This window comes from Pimephales promelas, chromosome 1 (assembly GCF_988280905.1).
Source record: "Pimephales promelas chromosome 1, fPimPro1.hap1.1, whole genome shotgun sequence".
Classification (NCBI taxonomy): Eukaryota; Metazoa; Chordata; class Actinopteri; order Cypriniformes; family Leuciscidae; genus Pimephales; species Pimephales promelas.
The window spans coordinates 9,456,888-9,475,665 of NC_142769.1; the positions used below are offsets into that span (position 1 = coordinate 9,456,888).

Here is an 18,778-nt window from a genome sequence, read left to right on the forward strand (position 1 = left end):
AACAACATTGATATGATTTGCATTGATTGATAACACATGCTCAAAACTTTTCTGTTGATTTTGATTAAAGAAATTCTACTTTCAAATTAAGTCAATCTTGCAGTGAATATATTTTAAAATATTCTTCTGTTTGTTGGTGTTGTTTTTTCTCTTAAATGTGGTGTTAAATTGCTTCAAAATTGAAGCAAAAATAAAACAACAACAACACATGAATGAACATCAGAAGGTATGTTGAAAGATACAATACAACCTATTGAAGGAGTTTCAGACAGACAAGACTAGAAAACTCAAAAAATAAATAAACTAGTGTCCGCACACTTCAATCCTTAAAGCAAATTTAAATCACCAAGCTTTCGGTCAAAAGACCATCATCAGGGCAAACAGTACAACCTATTGAAATGCATCTCATGTAATCACCCAATCAGTGTTTCAACCGCAGGAAGACGTCAAAATAACACCTTCTGAACATGACGTTACATTTATCTCAGGAAAAACATTTAATGCCCGCAGCCAGTTAGTTAGCTACAAAAAAAAAGAATTTTAGAGAAGAGCATATCACTAAAATTGTAAATATATTTATTTTATTTAACCCGATATGGGTGTCTTAATTATTTTTAAAAATCTGTTAATTCTGTTTTAAATAAGCTGAAAAATGTATCCACAAGTTTCCTACGCCCCATGAGGCCTTGCGTCAAAAGTGGGCGCGACTTCCGGTTGGAAGTAAACAAAGCGCGACTTGACATGCTTGACACTCGTTCATTCAACAGTTGACAGTCATTCAAGTTATAGCGATCCAAACTAGCTAACGATGTGGGAACACAACCTCAACGAAAATCAAAAGGGTGAAATAACAGTACCTTTACCCTCCGCAGTAGTTGATTGGGAGTATTATAATAACATTATTAATAATCAATACTCAAGGCATGGTGACAGACAGTTGTGCGAGCTGACAAACAATTAAAATAAAAAATACACACTTAGTCATTGTGCTTTGGAATTTATTCAAAATTATAAATGAATGTGCTGCTTGAATACATTACTGGCACATTTGGTATTCTGTCAACTCAGGCTTTGATCCTGAGTTTAGGTGTAACATCAGTAGCGAACAGCCAAACACATGCTGATAGAGTTTATAGAATATTAAGAATTTAAACAAATGTACACAGGAAGATTCGTCGTCTTTTGGGAGGTGATGGAAACTACAGTCGTTGGCAGGATCAGAGACGCGCTCTGGCAGGATCACTCTGATTTCGTTTTCAGCTTATGTTCAAAACAATCACGTTTAAGCCACTGAACTAGTTTAATCCGGTTATACATACAACCGCGAACAGCACATGTTGCCCCTGATCTCCGTAATGACGTCTCTCATAAAGATTTGCGTCTTTAAATAGTAAAATAATTCTCTGAAAAACAGCTAGCCTCTTCGCTAACTAACACACATAATACCATTGGAATGCTACTTCCGCCGCCTCACCGGAAGTTTCACCCACTTTATTTTTTACAGGAGCGCCCCTCGGAAACTTGTGGATAGAATTCTTTTTTACTAAGTTTTTTTTAACATCTACTATTTAAAGGGGTACTTTATCGCTGACAAAATAGGCTTTCAATAAAACTTGTCTGGCTATGAGGTAGAAAGGTACAAATAAATAGGTCCTACCTTACTAGAGAAAACAGAAAAAAAGGCCGTTGATTTCCCTTTTGCCAAATAGGTAGGAAAATTTCAACACCCATAATGCACTGGGCAAGTTGCCATCCAAGGCCACTCCCACAATTGGCTTTATGCACAGCTGCACTACTTCCTGAACTTCAGCCAGCTCCTTTGTTTCCGGTCTGCCATTATTGGCCAAACTGATTAATCCCGACCTCAGGGCCTGACCTCAGTAGTCACAACAACAATAATCAGACACACCTGGATTAATCAGTTTGTCCAATAATGGAAGACAGGAAACAAAGGAGCTGGCTGAAGTTCTGGAAGTAGTGCAGCTGTGAGTGCATAAATCCAACTGACCTATGGCTAAACCACGCCCTCAAACACGATGAGCCAATCACAGTGCGCAGCTAACCCAATACACTCGGACATTCTCTGCTTCCACTTCCATTGAAATGCATTGGAGTTAGTCCGTTTTCATTCGTTTTTTCTAGTTATTTTAAGTTTAAAATGGTCAAACGGTGTGTATGGGGTACATGCAACTCTGACACTAGGTTCCTGAGAGGCTGGGCGACTGTGTGTATTTCTTTAAACCTGGTCCCAAGTCACATCTTAACCAAGATAAGTGTCTGCTCTGGATTAAGTTATGCGATTAAGTTATGCGGTACACCACAACACCAACTAAACGCGGATAAATTAAACAAGGATCTGATATAAGTTAAGTCAACAACGTATTTGAACGTTATCTTTAACATAACGTTGTCTAACGTAACATTAGTCTAGACGTACATTAGAAAACATTAACGTTAGGATCTAGCTGCGTTGTACATCGTCACTTAGCTTCGTAAATAACGGATATAACAAATGTTAACAATGTTGTGCTGAATGGTTCATGGAAAAACTGTAGCACCAAACGGTAATGGCATCTAGCAGATATGCGGGTTATCATGTTTACCATGTGACCTGTACATGTTTGCCTGGAGCTGAAGCTTTTCATCGACCTTCTCAGCAATAAAATTATTAATATAACCCCCCATGCATAGTTGAGGCCCTTTAGGTGACTTCAAGATGATATATAATCTTTCTGTCTCCAAAAATCACCAATTGCCTTCTGTGAAATGTCTCCTACTGTGACAGCTGCTGCCCAATGTATATTCTCTCTGAGATTTGTTTTGATTTATGCATTGAGTTTAGTGTGAAAGGGGCTTTATGTGTGGAAATGTTTGTTTCTTACCCAGTCCCGCAACCTGAGCCCCACGACCCAGAGAACTTCCTGGAGCATCTACGAGGTCTGCACGATTGCTAAACTGACCATCAGCCAGGTTAAACACCAAACTAGATGCCAAGACTAGGAAAAAACACAAGTGGATTGACTAAAAAAAAAAAAAGTTAAGAAGACTTGAAGAATGTCAAATAAAAGTACTTTTTAGCTGACTCTCTTGGTTGCTTTTTAAAAAGAGTTTCCTAAATGATTTTCATATTTGTTCCACAGAAGTAAGTAAAGTCATATGGGTTTGGAACAACATGAGGGTGAAATAGATGATAAAAGAATTTTCATTTTAGGGTTTTAATTATTCATTTAATTATTATATGTTTGATTTTAGGTAACAGTGGGATAAATGAGACGGCAAAAATGGATAACATTAAATGATAAATCACTATTCGGACACTATCCACCACGATAGTGATTATGTAAAAATGTTTGATTAGGGTATAAAGATCCCCTCAGAATAAGAAATGATGACTTACTCTTAAGGGAAGAAAGGCCACTGGCGCCACCAAACAGCGAGCGTGTGGCAGAGCTCCCAGCAACGCCTGGAGTGGGTGCCAGCATCACCAGGTACGTTCCACACACGTACATCGGCGTCTTCCTCAGCGTTTTTATAGACAAGCCACAACTTGTGTTGACTACTGGGACAAGAAAAAACAAACAAAACAAGAGACCAAGATCAACACTGCGAGTTATACTATATATATATTTTTTTTTTTCTTTTTTTTTTTTTGCGGGGTCCGCTTAAATCAGAATTATCCACACACACATTAGCTTTGACACAGGTTTTACGCCAGGTTTTACACTTCCGACTCACACACACAAACCGACAGCCAATATGTCAGTATGTCCAATCCATCTAATCTAAACCAAAGCACCCAGAGGACACCCATGCTGCTGACACGAGGAGAACATGCAAACTCCACACAGAAAGGACTCCTGGCTCATATAGGGCTGGAACCGGACACCTTCTTGCTGTGAGGAGACATTTGTTTATCCCAAATTATCAAGGAGCCCCCAAACCGTATTCACTTTATAGCCCTTAATCCTGTAATTGTGGACAAACGTGGGCACAGAGGACTCAGGTGTGATCCTAATTTTTATTTATTATAAATCTTATGTCACTGTCTTCAATAAAGTTTTGTCGATCCATTTATGTTGTTTTTTATTTTTTATTTTGGGGGTATTTTTTAATTTATTAACTTCAAAAAGTACCATATTTTCTATGTAAATTATGCTTATTTTTATGTTTTATTTTTTTAACTATATTAAAATATCATTCCAATAAATTCTTAGAACTAAAACCTAAAGATGAAGCGACTTTGCCGTCACCTGGTGTCTTATTTTGGCTTATTTTAGAATGCTCTAAATTACAGTTTTTCCCATTCATTTCTATGGGTGCCCATTTTTGACCCAAATACAAGATTAAGGAGGGTTTTTTTTCTCACCCACTTAACATTGTAGAATTGAGTAAAAAAAAATGTGTTTGTTCAGGAGGCAAACTTAAAAGTAGCCAAGTCTTGTACCACTCAGATCAAGGGAAGTATTTTTTTTTAAATAAATCAAAACTATTTTGCCCACATTTGTCTAGAATACTGTTTTTAGGGTTAAACATATATTCTATTATGCAGCTATTTGTGAAACAAACTTCAATTACTTTTTCAAAACGTTCAGGGTTATTTATTTTTCAAAATGTTTAATTTTAAAATTACATGACTTTTCAAGGTATTCCATAGGCATATGAACCATGCCTTTAATATAGTACCAGGTATGCTTGTAAACATCTTGAAGTTGTCACTACTTATGTATGGATTTCTACTGAATATTGTATGTCATTTCTTTAAATATATTTGCAATTAAAGCTGCAGTCCGCAGTTTTTCCTCTTTGACGCAATCTCTGTTCGAAATCTGCAATTGCAGTCATTCACGTTATAATTCACTTTACGTGAGTTGTACTTCGACACGGCAAAGCGCGGATGAGCACAATGTTTGAGGAGAGTGTGAGGCCGTCAGTCACTGCGCCAGTGTGGATACTGGCATTCAGAATCAGATTATTCTTTTGGAAAGTATGACCAACATAAAAAAATTTCACCGGAAATTGTCGTCTGAAAAAGTAAAAAGAGTGCGAGTAGGAGCTGGCCATGAGCTAGGAGAAGGAGACAATTTTTCTTGGTATTCTGATTAATTATTTTGTCATTTTGCCTCCACGTTTCCCCGATTTGCGCGCGAGCTTCTCCTCCTGTCCATACAGTAATCTCTCTACTGTGCAACAGAGAGTCGCGTGGGTATGACGCAATCGTTAGCCTACTTTCACTAAAACTGCTTCTACGGGGCCATAACTTAAGCTACAAGGTAATGAAGCATTTTATACATTGTCGTGTTTCTTTAGAAATAAATAAAGGACAAATGGGGTCTTCAAACGCCTCAGATGTAAAGTTATTCGCTGTCAAAGTGACACCAAAATAAATGGGAGTCAAAGGAAATGCTAACGCAAGTGAACTTCTGCTACAAGAGGGCAGCTCCCGCGAGGCTTCAACTTCCAGTCGATGGATTACCCCCTTGGTACAGATGCGACGTAATGACGCAAATACATGCTCGAATCTCCCGCTGAAATCCACCAGTAACAATGGAATTAAAAACATTATTACAAGCTTACCGCTTTGAATCGAGCTAAGACAAACAGATAGTTTTGAACACTGGCTGGTTATGTATTTTCTTAAATATGTATTCTGAATAATGTTTAACCAGAAAAAAGCTACAGACTGCAGCTTTAATTATGAAGTTGCAATTTAGTACATATGTAATATCAACTTTCAATCTAATATTGAATAACACACTAGAATAAAACTTATAAATCAAGTACTTTACTGTGTACTTTAGTATGTTAGTCAACACTTTTAAAAAGTGTATTTAAGCGTGTTAAAGGTTTATGGTAGTTCACCAAAAAATGAAAACTCTATCATTATTTACTCGCCCTCATGTCGCTCCAAACCTGTAAGACTTTCATTCATCTTTGAATGAAAGATGAATGAAATGAAGATATTTTTAATGAAATTTGAGATTTCCATCCCTCCATTGACAATCTACACAACTACCACTTTGGCGCTTAAAAACGTACTTTATATGTGAATAAAAGCCTAAATTCATTCTGTTCATCATATAAACATGACAAGCCTCAAGTCTCTTTAGAAAATTTGGACTAAACCGCTCAAATCATATGAATTAGTTTTACAATCTCTTTATGAAAGCTTTGAAGTCTTTATGAAAGCTTTATGAAGCTATAAATAACTATAACTATGTTACGAAGATGAACGAAAGTCTTATGGGTTTGGAATGAAGGGTGAGTAAATGATGACAGAATTTTCACTTTTGGGTGAACTAACCCTTTAAGAGAGCCATAAGAGTCTACGAGACGTAGTCTCGTTTATTTAATTAATATTATATTATCTGCAAGTACAGTTTTGTAATACAATACTTAAGACTTGAAACACACTACAAGTGCACACTTAATACAATGATGTGCACTTCTTTTTCATAAATGCCCCAATTAATATAGGAACCAAGCCAAAAAAGTTGTCGCTTGGGAACAGCCGAGGCACAAACAACATACAGCAGTATTACCCGACTGCTCCTCTTTGACGGGGTTGGTGATGGCAGAGCCGGTGAGGGCAGCCAGTGTGGAGGAGTGGGAAGCACGGAAGCGAGACATGCGGCTCAGGAGCAGCTCATTCAAACACTTAGATGACTCGCCTTCCTTTCGTGACAGGATTACCCGATCTTGTATAGGGCTGGCCACACACAGACCAGACTCAGTCTGCAAAAAAAACAATAATTTGTCCGCCACTAATGAAGACAATTTTTGACCCAGGAAAAATCTTGACACATTCTCAAGTTAATACCTTTAGCTGAAAGACATCCATGAAGACAGAGAGGCCTTTTTGTGTTTTCTCATTGATGCCGACAGGTGACCAAACCCAGTAGAGGTAGGTACCATCAGAACACAGACGCAGGGTGGTCAGGCAGCTGCCCACTGGGAAATGATGATGGGGCATTTCTACTAATTGAGAAACCTTTAATAGAGAAATGAGAATTAGAAGCATCCACAAATAAAACATTTGAAAGGATGAAGTTAATATACAAGTACTTATCATAGATTTGTGAAAAATATTACACATTTGACATGATTCGATTAAGGAACCAAAACACATTATATATAAATATAATTATAATTAAAACAATAATATTATTATTGACATGCAATGAAATGAATTTTGGGAATAATTGACAACTAACTGTTACAAAACATGGTACACATAGGGGATGTGAGCTGAATTTCAACCATTTGGAACTCCAAAACTGCCCAAGTCATGACAAGCCTCCAAACAAAAGGCAAAATAATTAGTCACAATGTTTTGTTGATATATATACACCAGTGAAATTGTCAGGCATTACCTTGTATGTTGTGAAAGTCTAACTTACAGTTGACATTCAGCATTTTCTTTTGCCAAAATGATGAAAATTCAAGAGGAGTCATATTCCAAAATTTATATTGCATCAGTATTATGACAATTACTGTATGTCGACAGCTGATACGACTTTCATTTTACAACATACCTAGAAATTAGACACCTACTAACAATTCTGATTAGAAATATCAGAATACATACTCAAAGCACTCATACTTGAAATACTTGTAACCAGGGCCTAAAATGAACACTTGCCAAGTTCCAAATGAGAGTACAAATCGGTGTTGGCGAGTCTATGAAACGGTGTCAGTCGCCAGTAACAAACTGTTTAATTCTAACAATGCAATGTTGTGACAACATGAACATGAACAAATGTTAACAACGCTCTGTAGAGTTGACGGGTCAGTGCTTCATCATCACGAAAGTTTCAGCTTTTCCAAAAAAATATTCAAGCGCTGGAACACGTGAAAGGGAGTTTGTTTGAAAGGGAACCACAAAGGAAAAAGAAAAAAACATCACTGCTCTTGAATTTTAAAAAAAGAGACTATGCAGTGTTATTTATTTGATTACCCTACTTTATTAAACTTCAGTACCTGAAAACTATTAGACCTGCCTGAAGAGCACTGTTTATTTCGTTTGTGCGTTTTGCTTTTAATTTGATTGTTCATATTTTTGACTGTTTACTAGTCTTTAAAAATGTAGGCAATTACATTTATATTAGTTAAAGGATTAGTTCACTTTGGAAAAAACTTTTGCTGATAAATTACTCACCCCCATGTCATCCAAGATGTCCATGTCTTTCTTTCCTCAGTCGAAAAGAAATTAAGGTTTTTGATGAAAACATTCCAGGATTTTTCTCCATATAATGGACTTCAATGGGAACCGGATGGTTCAGGTCCAAAAGATAGTGTTAACAGTTTCAGATGCAGCTTCAAATGTCTTTAAACGATATCAGACGATGAATAAGGGTCTTATCATGCGAAACGATCGGTTATTTCAAAGCTTATTCCAAAAATGTAACTTTTCTAAGGACAAATGCTAGCCTTGTAATATATTGTGAGGCGCGTTTGCAACGTCACGTAATAACGTTCAAAAGGTCACGGGCGACGTAGCCGGAAGTACAGAATCAAAATCGTCCGACATCGTTGTTTTACCTTTCAATTCCTTTTTTGTAAACGGCGTTTGAGTTAGTTTTCACGTTCAACCTATGCGTTCAACTTGTAAACACTCTGACTCTGTACTTCTGGCTACGTCGCCCGTGACCTTTTGAACGTAATTACGTATTACGTGACGTTGCAAACGCGCCTCACAGAATGGAGAAAGGCTAGCATCTGTAACTGTTATAACTGTCGTTCGGACCTCGGTTGGACCTGGTTCCCATGGAAGTCCATTATAAGGAGAAAAATCCTGGAATGTTTTCATCAAAAACCTTAATTTCTTTTCGACTGAGGAAAGAAAGACATGGACATCTTGGATGACATGGGGGTGAGTAAATTATCAGCAAAAGTTTTTTCAAAAGTGAACTAATCCTTTAAGCTAGTAGTTTTAGCTGTGGTATCAAATTGAAATGGAGGAATGTGAATTTTCACTGGTATCTAATCTTTTGCACCATAACTACCTGCTTTTTGTGTCATGACTGGTAAAAGTATATTTTTAGCTGGTAAATTTCGGCCATTGGCAGGCGTGTCAAAACCAAAAAAAATGTTTTAGGCCCTGCTTGTAATACTTCTGATGTAAATTTGAAAGTGCGATCTGAAGGATAATCATTTGCAATGGAGAGGTCGTACCTGGAGTGTGAAGGGGTCGATGACCTGGCACAGCTGATGAGGTTTTGTGTCAAAAGAGGCAGGACGGTGGAGCAAAACGCCACTACTGTGCGCCACCCACCCTGCTTCCATTTCCTCATTCCGACAATAAACAAAACCCCTGTGAGGAAGACCAAAAAAAGTTTTAGCTTTTAAAGTCTTGAATGTAAACTTACACCCTTGTTTCAATTAGTAAACACGGTTACATGAATTTGCAAATTAGCCCCGACTCCACTCAATGACACCAGCTCAGGGCAGGGGTCTCATTTATAAAACTGTGCGTAGGATCCTTACTAAGTGTACATGTGGCCGAAAGCAAAAAAATGGCGTGTAATGCCAAAAATTATTTAATAATACTTAAATTAATACTTATAAAACCTAGCCTGGATGCCAGCCCGAACTCCGCCCACAACATTTTTTGGTCGGGAAGTTCGGTCTGGACTCGATCCATTGAGGAATAATCATGATCAGACAAGAGACGTTCGGGCCAATCAAATTGCCAGGGCGGGTTTTATACGATGATGGACAGATGATCTGCAAGGACGTAATCATCACGTTATCAAAGAGCGCTTAACTGGTTTCCCTCAAAGATGACTGCAGCTGGAGAATTGAGATGTATAGATTCCGCTGTCGCGTCTGTTGTAAAATAAATCGACAGCGTATTAAAGGGCATATTGCAGGTTAGAGGACCCAACGAGTCAATGCATAGAAAAACAATGTAGGAACTAGATTTTCTTTAAAATATACGTATAAACACGCCACAGAAGCTTCTGCAGTCGTTTTTGTGAGAAAATTTTACTTCCGCGTCTGAAAATGGGCGTGGCGGGCGTGACGCAATGAGCGGGAGAGCGGTCGATTCACACAACAGGAAAACAATGGATCGCATGACATTTCGGACGCTGAGGAAATACTCGTATGACGGATCAAGCCATAAAGTTATGAGCCTGCTATGCTAAAGAGATCAGGGACAGGCCAGGATAATGTCAGACAGAATGGTCAGAGAAAAATTGACCTGTGATGTGAGGAGAACCAGTGGAGAACAGGACAGGTGCCTTTTAGGTGAGAGACGTGCTTATAGTATACACGTTCGCTAACGATACACTGTGCTCACAATACTGTACAGATTCTATAACAGGCCAGCAGACATTAGTATGTTTAGGGTAGATTTATTAAATGTATAAAAACTTTACTTGAGTATATTTCTATACTAAAAGCATAGGCTATACTCGGGTAAATTTTTAATACATATTTTTCACCTTGGTTATAACATAAACAGAACATTAAAGGTTTGAGTATTTAAACAACCAATTTTGTTTTTCAATTACAAGTTTTATTTAGGGCATGACATGACTAGTTACCTATATAACACTATTTGATGCCATTGGTAGTATACCACGATCAATATTCTTGCTTCGGCATACCATGTTGAACTCCATCATATCGCCGGGATGATAATCATTTGATCTGAAGTGAACGCTACACACGACCGCGTTTCCCGAGCCGATGCAGAGGAGAAATCCCGTCTCTTCACCTGCTCAACCCGCACCAGGAACGAAAGATAGGCTATAGCACCGTCACTTTTATTGTAATGGAAACTTGTGATCTTGAAGTCCTGACAGGCTGGAGTTTTTGCAATTTCCACAAACACAATAATTTACCATGACGATGATAAATTAAAATGCAAAAACTAACGATAGCACACTGACTGACGAGCGCTCTCACTGAACACCAGCCTGCTCTCACTGAGCCGAGGCTGCGGCTCCCTGATATGACGTCAAATGACGCGATGTTGAAAAAAAAGCCGTTTTTACTAGCAGTCCAAGAAACGCTCACTTTATCTTCTAAATTAGTGTCCTTATGTTGTTTTAAAACATTTTAAATCCTGCATTAACTTTTCATATGGTATTTTCATACAAGGTTATCTATAAATTTCGATTTTTTTTTACCTGCAATATGCTCTTTAATTTTAATAGACGAACAGAAAACTGAAATCAAGGCATTTGTTGATCGGAAAGAATTTTTTGCCGTCCTTCCTACATGATTCGGCAAAAGCGCAACTTATCAGCTGAATCAGATGGTCGCTAAGAAGATAGGACGTAATAAAAGCCTGTGGTCGTTGTGGTTTCTCCTTTGGTGGCACTCATGGAGGAGTAAGTAAAAGAAGCAACACTCGTTATTTAACTTCTAAAAGAAGTAAGCTCTGTAGTTGACAACTGTATGCAAAGTAGTTCACTTACTGCGTTGCTCTGATTGGTTGTAGGTTTAACGACTATCCAATTGAGTGCAGAGGGGTTTTTTTTTCCTGGTTCGGTTAAGACACGCCTCATAATCAAAGCCCTACAGAGCAGTATCAGACTCATATTCTGACTAGAATATGAGTATGACGAAGTTAGGCTATATAAAACCATGCATACGGCAGAACCTGCGCATAATTCCCTTCATAAATCCCATTCAGCGAAAGATTGTGCGCACATGCGTCTCCTCACCGAAATATACCTGATCAATATTACACACCACATAGACATATCAACAACATTAAAAACTTGTTTTTCAACACAGCTGAAATATAAGCTTTTAAATGGACACGTACCATTCGGCAAAACCCTCACCCTGACGTGCAACTCTCAAAAAACGTAACAACGTTTCAATTCTAAGCGAACCGCAAGCGGTGTGATTGGTCTGTTAAAACCCGGGTTACACATGCTCCTTCTGCATGTGTAATTATACATCAACGCAGACAACGACGCACAAGTATAAATGAAAACCAAGGTGTAGTCTACAGCGTAGAGGCCCCGGCGTAGGTCCGACGCAGAAGTAGAAATCAGCCTTAAGTCTAGCGTGACCACAGCTTTAGACGCTAATGATAATTACTTAACTTATACTACTTATAATATATCAAATTAATCAAGAGAATCTATTTCAGATGATACACAATTTGCCATCGCAAATCAAATTAGAATTCAGGTGCATTATGGCGCTTTTCCATTACCAGTACCAGCTCGAATAGGCTTATTTTTCGCTCCGTTTTCCATTACAGAAAGTACTGCAACAAATAGTAACCGGTCGTCATAGCGACACGTTTCGTTCCTTGCTGCACTATCAAGCTCTCGGTGGATCCTCTCTTCGGCAACCAAACAAAAGGAAAGTCTACACCTCCTTGTTTGACCACGGCATATTCTTCCGAATTGCCATAATAATAATACTATAATAATAGTAGTAAGTTTAGAAACTATCTCTGGCCAAACTATTTAAAAATGGCGGTGGATATTTTGGATACTCCATCTGGCGCGTGCAATGATGACGCAGTGAATGGTGACTATTCAGCAATGTTTTCACATGACATTTTAGTATCGCCTTAGATCACTCAGAACCTCGCCGGAGGTGATACTAAAAAAAGTACTCGAAAGCAGGTACAGGTAAAACTTTTACACAGTGGAAAACCAAACAAAGCAGAGTGTAGTAGAAAAGAGCCATTAGAATAGTTGTCCTCTAAATCCTAACAAACTATATCTTTACACAGAAACGAACAACTTCCACTGTGACTTTAAAAGGATGGTGTTCATGTATGATGGTGATTTTAACCCTGCAAATAAAAGCAGTGGTTAAACTGGCGTTACAATTACAAACATCCCCAGTTTCCGCTATTATGTTAAAAATTCTTTATGCAAAATGGGATTTCTTATTTTTTACAGTTTGTTTGACGTGTCCAAGACGTTTCTTAATGAGACTGAGGAAGTGCAAGTAGTTGACATTTATGAGAGGACTGAAACAAAGTTCATTGACACAGCAACATTTCATAGGATTCAAAAGTCCAACAAATGTAGTTGCTCACAGAGCAGAAATGAGAAAGACAGCAGGACAAAGCAAGAGCTGTAGAATGAGCACAATAGTAGCCTGGAGGTTACTGGTACAAAGAGAAAAGCAGGGGAGGTTGTTGAGTGCTAGTTATGTAGTTTTAGAGTTACCTCAATGTCCCATGCTGCCCTGAACCCAGCTTGCTTAAGCCCTTTCCAAAAGAGTTTGTTGTGTAGAGATAGAAACCATCTGTAGCCAGGCTGCGTCCCAGGTCTGTGTCTGAGAGAAAAAGATGTTTTAGGGCCTGATGAAATTTGTTTAAATTTTTTACAAATTCAATTTTATAGTTTCCAAAACTCTGTGTTTTATATATAAATATTTACAGATTCCATTTTAATAATTAAAAATGATGTCTCAACGGTTGAATTAATTAAACTTTAACAATTTCATAATTTCCAAATGCCATCAAATCAATAGAATTTAAACAATTCCTTTAATTTTTGGTCAAACAAAGTGCTGGACAAATTTGAAAGTAAAATGTAGAAAAAAAAACCATTGTGTGATATTCTTTGAAAAAAAAATGTTTTAATAAACTGTATTTTCATTAATTAGAGAAGCACATTCTACTATATTTTTGTCATGTTTTTTTTAAGCTAAACAACAGGTTGTAGTGAAGACTATAGAGTGTGTTTATCTAACGATAGTTCTCAAATGGAATAGTAAAATGCTGAAGTGACTCTCAGAGCATCTCTGGAGATGAAGATCATGTGTTCATGTCCTCAAAGTGAGACAGCAGATGCTGAAGACACCATGAGAGTCTGATTGTGTGTAGTAGGCCAAACTGGGACAAGCAGACTTCAGATTTCAATAGCAGTCTTTAATATTCACAGGCACTGATGTCGCTTTTTGATTAAGGGTGCTTTCACACTGGCAATTTAGTTTGAAACGTGGCACAGTTCGCATGAAAATTGTAATTTTTTTCACAAAGCAACATGGACAACATAACAAGCGTAATTAGGGCAGCAAATGGATGGCAATCTGCGGTCTCCTCTTTTTACAAAGAATCCATTTGCAAGCAGCAGAAATTCACCTTCATGCAACACACATACAGTAAAACCAAGTGTTGTTTACTTTGCTGCGCATAATAGCACCTTAATAAAAAATATATACATTGACCTGTTTTCTATGATGCAGCGTGCCCGTTTGTGATTATGTAAGATGCGCAAATGCACCTAGGATCAAGAGAATCAAGTTGAGTGTGAAACCAGACCAACGCAGCGGGAAACGGTGGGAACAATCGCGCACGGACTGCAGCAAACATGCCGTGTAAAAGCACCCGCGGTATACAAGTCTACTTTAGATTTATTCATCAAAAAAATTGCCATATTCCAAGACGTTTCACATTATATAGAAATCAATTTTTATCAATGGATTTCTGTGATTCCATCTGCACTTAAAACACCATGGAAATCATAGGGCACTAGTGTATGAAGAGCAGGGATTAGCGTGTTGTACTGATATACTGCATGTTGTAGCATTTTGAAACTGAAAAAAAAAAGTCTCTTAAATGCTGTGTTTTGTGTCAGTCGAGGTGAAGTCGAAGCGTTGAGGTCGACAGACCAATAAAAAAATATTGTATTAATTGCCAAGCAGAATTGTATGCTTCCAACTTTGTTACAACCAGTGTTGGTCAAGTTACTTGGAAATAGTAATTAGTTACTGATTACTTCTCCAAGAAAGTAATCCAATTACTTTACTGATTACTTATTTTCAAAAGTAATTAGTTACTTTACCAAGTTACTTTTCAAAAACATGATGCACGACCTGAATACGCTAAACATAGACCTTTCAGCCTAATTCTATTCTTTCTGCATATTCCATCATCTAAAATGTAATCAAATTAAACACTTTCTTTTTTTTAAACTTGTTTTATGCAACAGTCTCAGACTAGAAGAAAATTGTTGAACATTTAAACCTATTTTCTGCACATTCCACCATATTTTAATGAAATAAAGACAGCCCTTCTTCTGTTAATATAAATTTCTACATATTCCAGCATATAAAATAAATTTGTTTTGTAAAATCCTTCATTTGAATAGATGTAAAAATACAGCAACAAAATCATGAAAGTCGCTCCTGACTATATTACAAATTATTAACACTTACGTCTTTTACCAGTAAAGTGCAGATAGGAGCAAAAATTAGTTGATCAAAACAGAAAATGCTGTTGCATGCCGTATTTTGGCTTCAAGATTTTTTCTGTTTTTTTTTTTTCTTACGGAGTTAAACAGTGGTTGTTATGTCCCATCAGCATGTAGCCGCAGCGGTCATGTCAGATGGGGGGTTCAGGGTTTTTTTTCAGTAAGTTTCACATTCCTGTACCGGCTTGCTGCTTTAGTTAACCGTGTGAGGCGTGACATCCTTGCTCAGATTTGAGGTAGAATTTTGACATTCTCCAACGGGGGTCCTGTTTCCAGATCAGGATGCTCTCTGCATAGTGGCAAGTCTCTCTCTCGCCCTTCTCGTCGTGCGCGCGATACGAAGTTTGGACTTTGGAACACAGTCTCGCATGCGCGCTCGCTCTAGATTCCGGGAGATTTTAACAAATTTGCGGTATAACTAGTCAATCACAAATGTGGCTCAACGGTTAGATTTATAGATATAGTCATCTCTCAGGCATTTGACCGACGGGATTAACACTTCAACGCGAGAAATCGGGGGTGTGTCGTGTGAGCGTGTGTGAGAGTTGGCAACTCGGCTGCTCTCTCCCGCACTCTAGTCGTCTCTCACTGATCTCATACATCATTTTTATTCACGCACGACTCATGTCACGAGACGGTCTGACTAAACAAAATCACGGTTAACTAACGCAGTAACGCAGGCTGTTTACGGGGAAGTAACGGTAATCTAATTACTGTTTTTTCAATTGTAATCCCTTACTTTACTCGTTACTAGAAAAAAGTAATTGGATTACAGTAACACGTTACTTCTAACGCGTTACTGCCCATCAGTGGTTACAACAATCTTTCTTTATGCATGTAGAAACATTTGCCAGCCAACATAGACACACCTTTACTCTCTGGACCAGTGACGCTGCTCTCTGGAGCGGGCAACATGTCCTCGAAGCCCCACGACACGCTGTGTTTTCCCCCTAGCAAACAGGAGGGTGAGCCTGGACCTCCCTCAAGAAGCAGCAGTCTGCAATTGAGTGAATTAAAGTTTAAAACTCTTATACGGGTTAGTTGAATATGAAATTTGAGAGTAGGGATGCAAAATATATTGCCACCATAATGGTATCGGCCGATATGTGTTCATTTTTAATGTTATCGTTATCGGCCTAATAAGAAAATTTGGCCGATATATTAAAGACAATAAATAATGGATTATTTCCTTCAGCTGAGACGCTTCAGATGCGCACTGTTTGCAATGAGGGTTTTGAATCACTTGAAATAAAATTGGAATCACTTCAAAAAAGGATAATACGGCTAACTTGCAACATGTGCAGCGCAAGTCTGGCATATAGGCTACATTAAATTATACTGAGAACATTATAATTGTGTGCTTGGGACATGGCTTTTAACAGTGAGACCTTTGTTTTCGTAATCAGGATCTCAAAAATTATTTAAAAAATTTAATTTTGATTTATCGGCAAATATTTCAGTCATCGGCTTTCAAATATAAAGAATTATCGGTAATCGGTATCGGCCAAACTGTTCGTATCGGTGTGTGGAATTGATTAGTTAACAATAGTAGTTTAATGCTGTGCGTATAAGGGCTTGAATTTCAGCGTGGGATTACACGTATTGGGCATAATTTTAATATTGTGTTTATAATGCGGGAAATTGCGGCAAACATTTATTCACTTTAGCATGTAGATTGTATGAGTAAATGAATCTACACAGATTATAAGATACTGTTGTTTTTTTGTTTAACACAACTGTATGTCTTCAAATATTAATTGTATGACACATCTCACCTATAGAGAACATCAGCCACTGGAAGTTGACCCAAGTCTGTCTGTTTCTGCAGCAGGTGGACAGTATGAATGAACGTTTTGAGGGAGCCCCTGCAAGCAGACACAATAGAAAATGTTTCGAGTTTCTTTTGTACATTTTTTTTTGACTGACATAGAGATGCATGTACTGATGAAATCAAGAGAGACTCTCCCCTAGACATATCAGATGAAAAGTGGTCGAAGGAGATGCACTAAGTCACTTTAGTACGAATTGTAAAGAGCAATGCGTCTCAGCTTACAACTCGTGACTGATTCGGAGACAGGGCCAGAAATACATTGAGAGAACCATACTTAGCAATTGGGGCAATTGTGCTGAGAGACAAAAAAAAAAAAACTTAACTAACGTAAATCACCATAATGTGCCCAGTTGATTAATCACAGTACAGAAAGACAATTGTTTTGTATTACAAGTGTTCAGAAAAATTCAAAAGTTTTCACTGTGAAAATGATGCATACATTGCTTGAATAACAATTAAAAGAACATCGCCATTAGTTCTCTTAACTCAAATAAGCATGACAAAATTTGTGACTATCATGTCCAGTTTAAAAAAAATAAAAAGAAATAATTAAATAAATAAAATATCGGCCGATATATTGGAATATCGGATTTTAAAAGCCAAAAATATTTGTATCGGTATTAGGGCTGTCAAAATTGCTCAAAAATTACGTTCGAATATTCCCTCGAAAAAAAAATGCGAATATTCGAACTATTCGAATATCTGGTTGCGCATTTTTTCAATGACGCGCATTACGTCATTAACAGGACGAATTAATACAAAGAGGCATAACTACTTGTATAGGTACTTTATTTAATTTTAAACATATTTAATAACGTATTACCTACACAAAAAAGTACAACAAAGTAATGGGCAAGACTGCAAACCTCACGCTCCAACGCGATAGGCCTATCTAATTAGTTAGCCTACAGGCTGTTTCTGTTTAAAGTTAAATAAAATGAGGCACACAATTCCGAGAAATGTGACAACGCCTTTACCCTGAGGTTCATAAAAAAATAAAGAACTATTAAAAACGAAAAAGGCTACTTACATTCTTGGTGCTTGAATAAAAAAAAGGAAGAAAAAAAAACTGACGGCAATTTATTCCGTTGTCTTTTTAGTGCGCACTGTCACCGTCGGGTCTACAGGTTATTTGCCAAAAACACAAGACAGTCCACATTTGAAGGGGCCAGTGCTGATTTCTTATTATTTACTATATTCCCAGCGGAGGAAAAAACGCGTTCAGAGCGCACTGAGGATCCGGAGATGGAAAGATATTTCTTTGCCATCTGGGCGATGTGAGGGTATCTCCCAGAGCCCAAAGTTTTCCACCACATGAGAGGATTTTGTTGAGCAGGTACTGGAGACTCTTGTTCATACATTAACATCTCTTTTTGAAGCAGCAAATTGATGTCCTGGTCTGGGTTGTCCGCGCAATACGTGTCTCCGAAGAGACCATAGCAGATAACGCAGTTTTCTCAGCGGGCTGCCGATCACGTGTCTGTCCGGCAGCGGCCTCACTCATTTTGGGGGGTTAAAATCACTTTCTCTGCTGCGGTCGAGTTGGGCTCTGCACTTTCTGCAGTGAGTGACGCTGTGCCAGAGACACCTGCCAGAGACACCTGTCTCTGAACCCTAATCAGGCAGCGTGCACGGCCACTCGCAAAACAGACAGCCGTGCCTTTGCTTGCGCGGGCGTTTTTTTTTTTAATTCGAATATTAATTTTCACCTTCGAATTTCTGTTTTTTAAAACTATTCGAATATATATTCGAATTTAGAATA

At 37.9% G+C, this 18,778-nt stretch overlaps 1 protein-coding gene across 9 annotated transcripts in view; it reads right to left on the minus strand.

The window, feature by feature from the left end:
* Nucleotides 1-18,778, minus strand: part of hectd4 (HECT domain containing E3 ubiquitin protein ligase 4) — a 113,935-nt gene that overhangs the window by 84,101 nt on the left and 11,056 nt on the right. For 5 of the 9 annotated variants that reach the window (XM_089124540.1, XM_089124558.1, XM_089124579.1 and 2 more), the window contains exons 3-10: nt 16,961-17,050; nt 16,055-16,182; nt 13,155-13,263; nt 9,172-9,310; nt 6,818-6,988; nt 6,540-6,732; nt 3,398-3,559; nt 2,883-2,996 (exon numbers count right to left, since the gene is read on the minus strand). In XM_089124540.1, coding sequence (XP_088980666.1) covers nt 2,883-2,996; nt 3,398-3,559; nt 6,540-6,732; nt 6,818-6,988; nt 9,172-9,310; nt 13,155-13,263; nt 16,055-16,182; nt 16,961-17,050 — 1,106 coding nt within the window. The remainder of the gene's footprint in view (nt 1-2,882; nt 2,997-3,397; nt 3,560-6,539; nt 6,733-6,817; nt 6,989-9,171; nt 9,311-13,154; nt 13,264-16,054; nt 16,183-16,960; nt 17,051-18,778) is intronic. The other 4 variants (XM_089124633.1, XM_089124599.1, XM_089124678.1 and 1 more) reach the window with 1 other exon arrangement.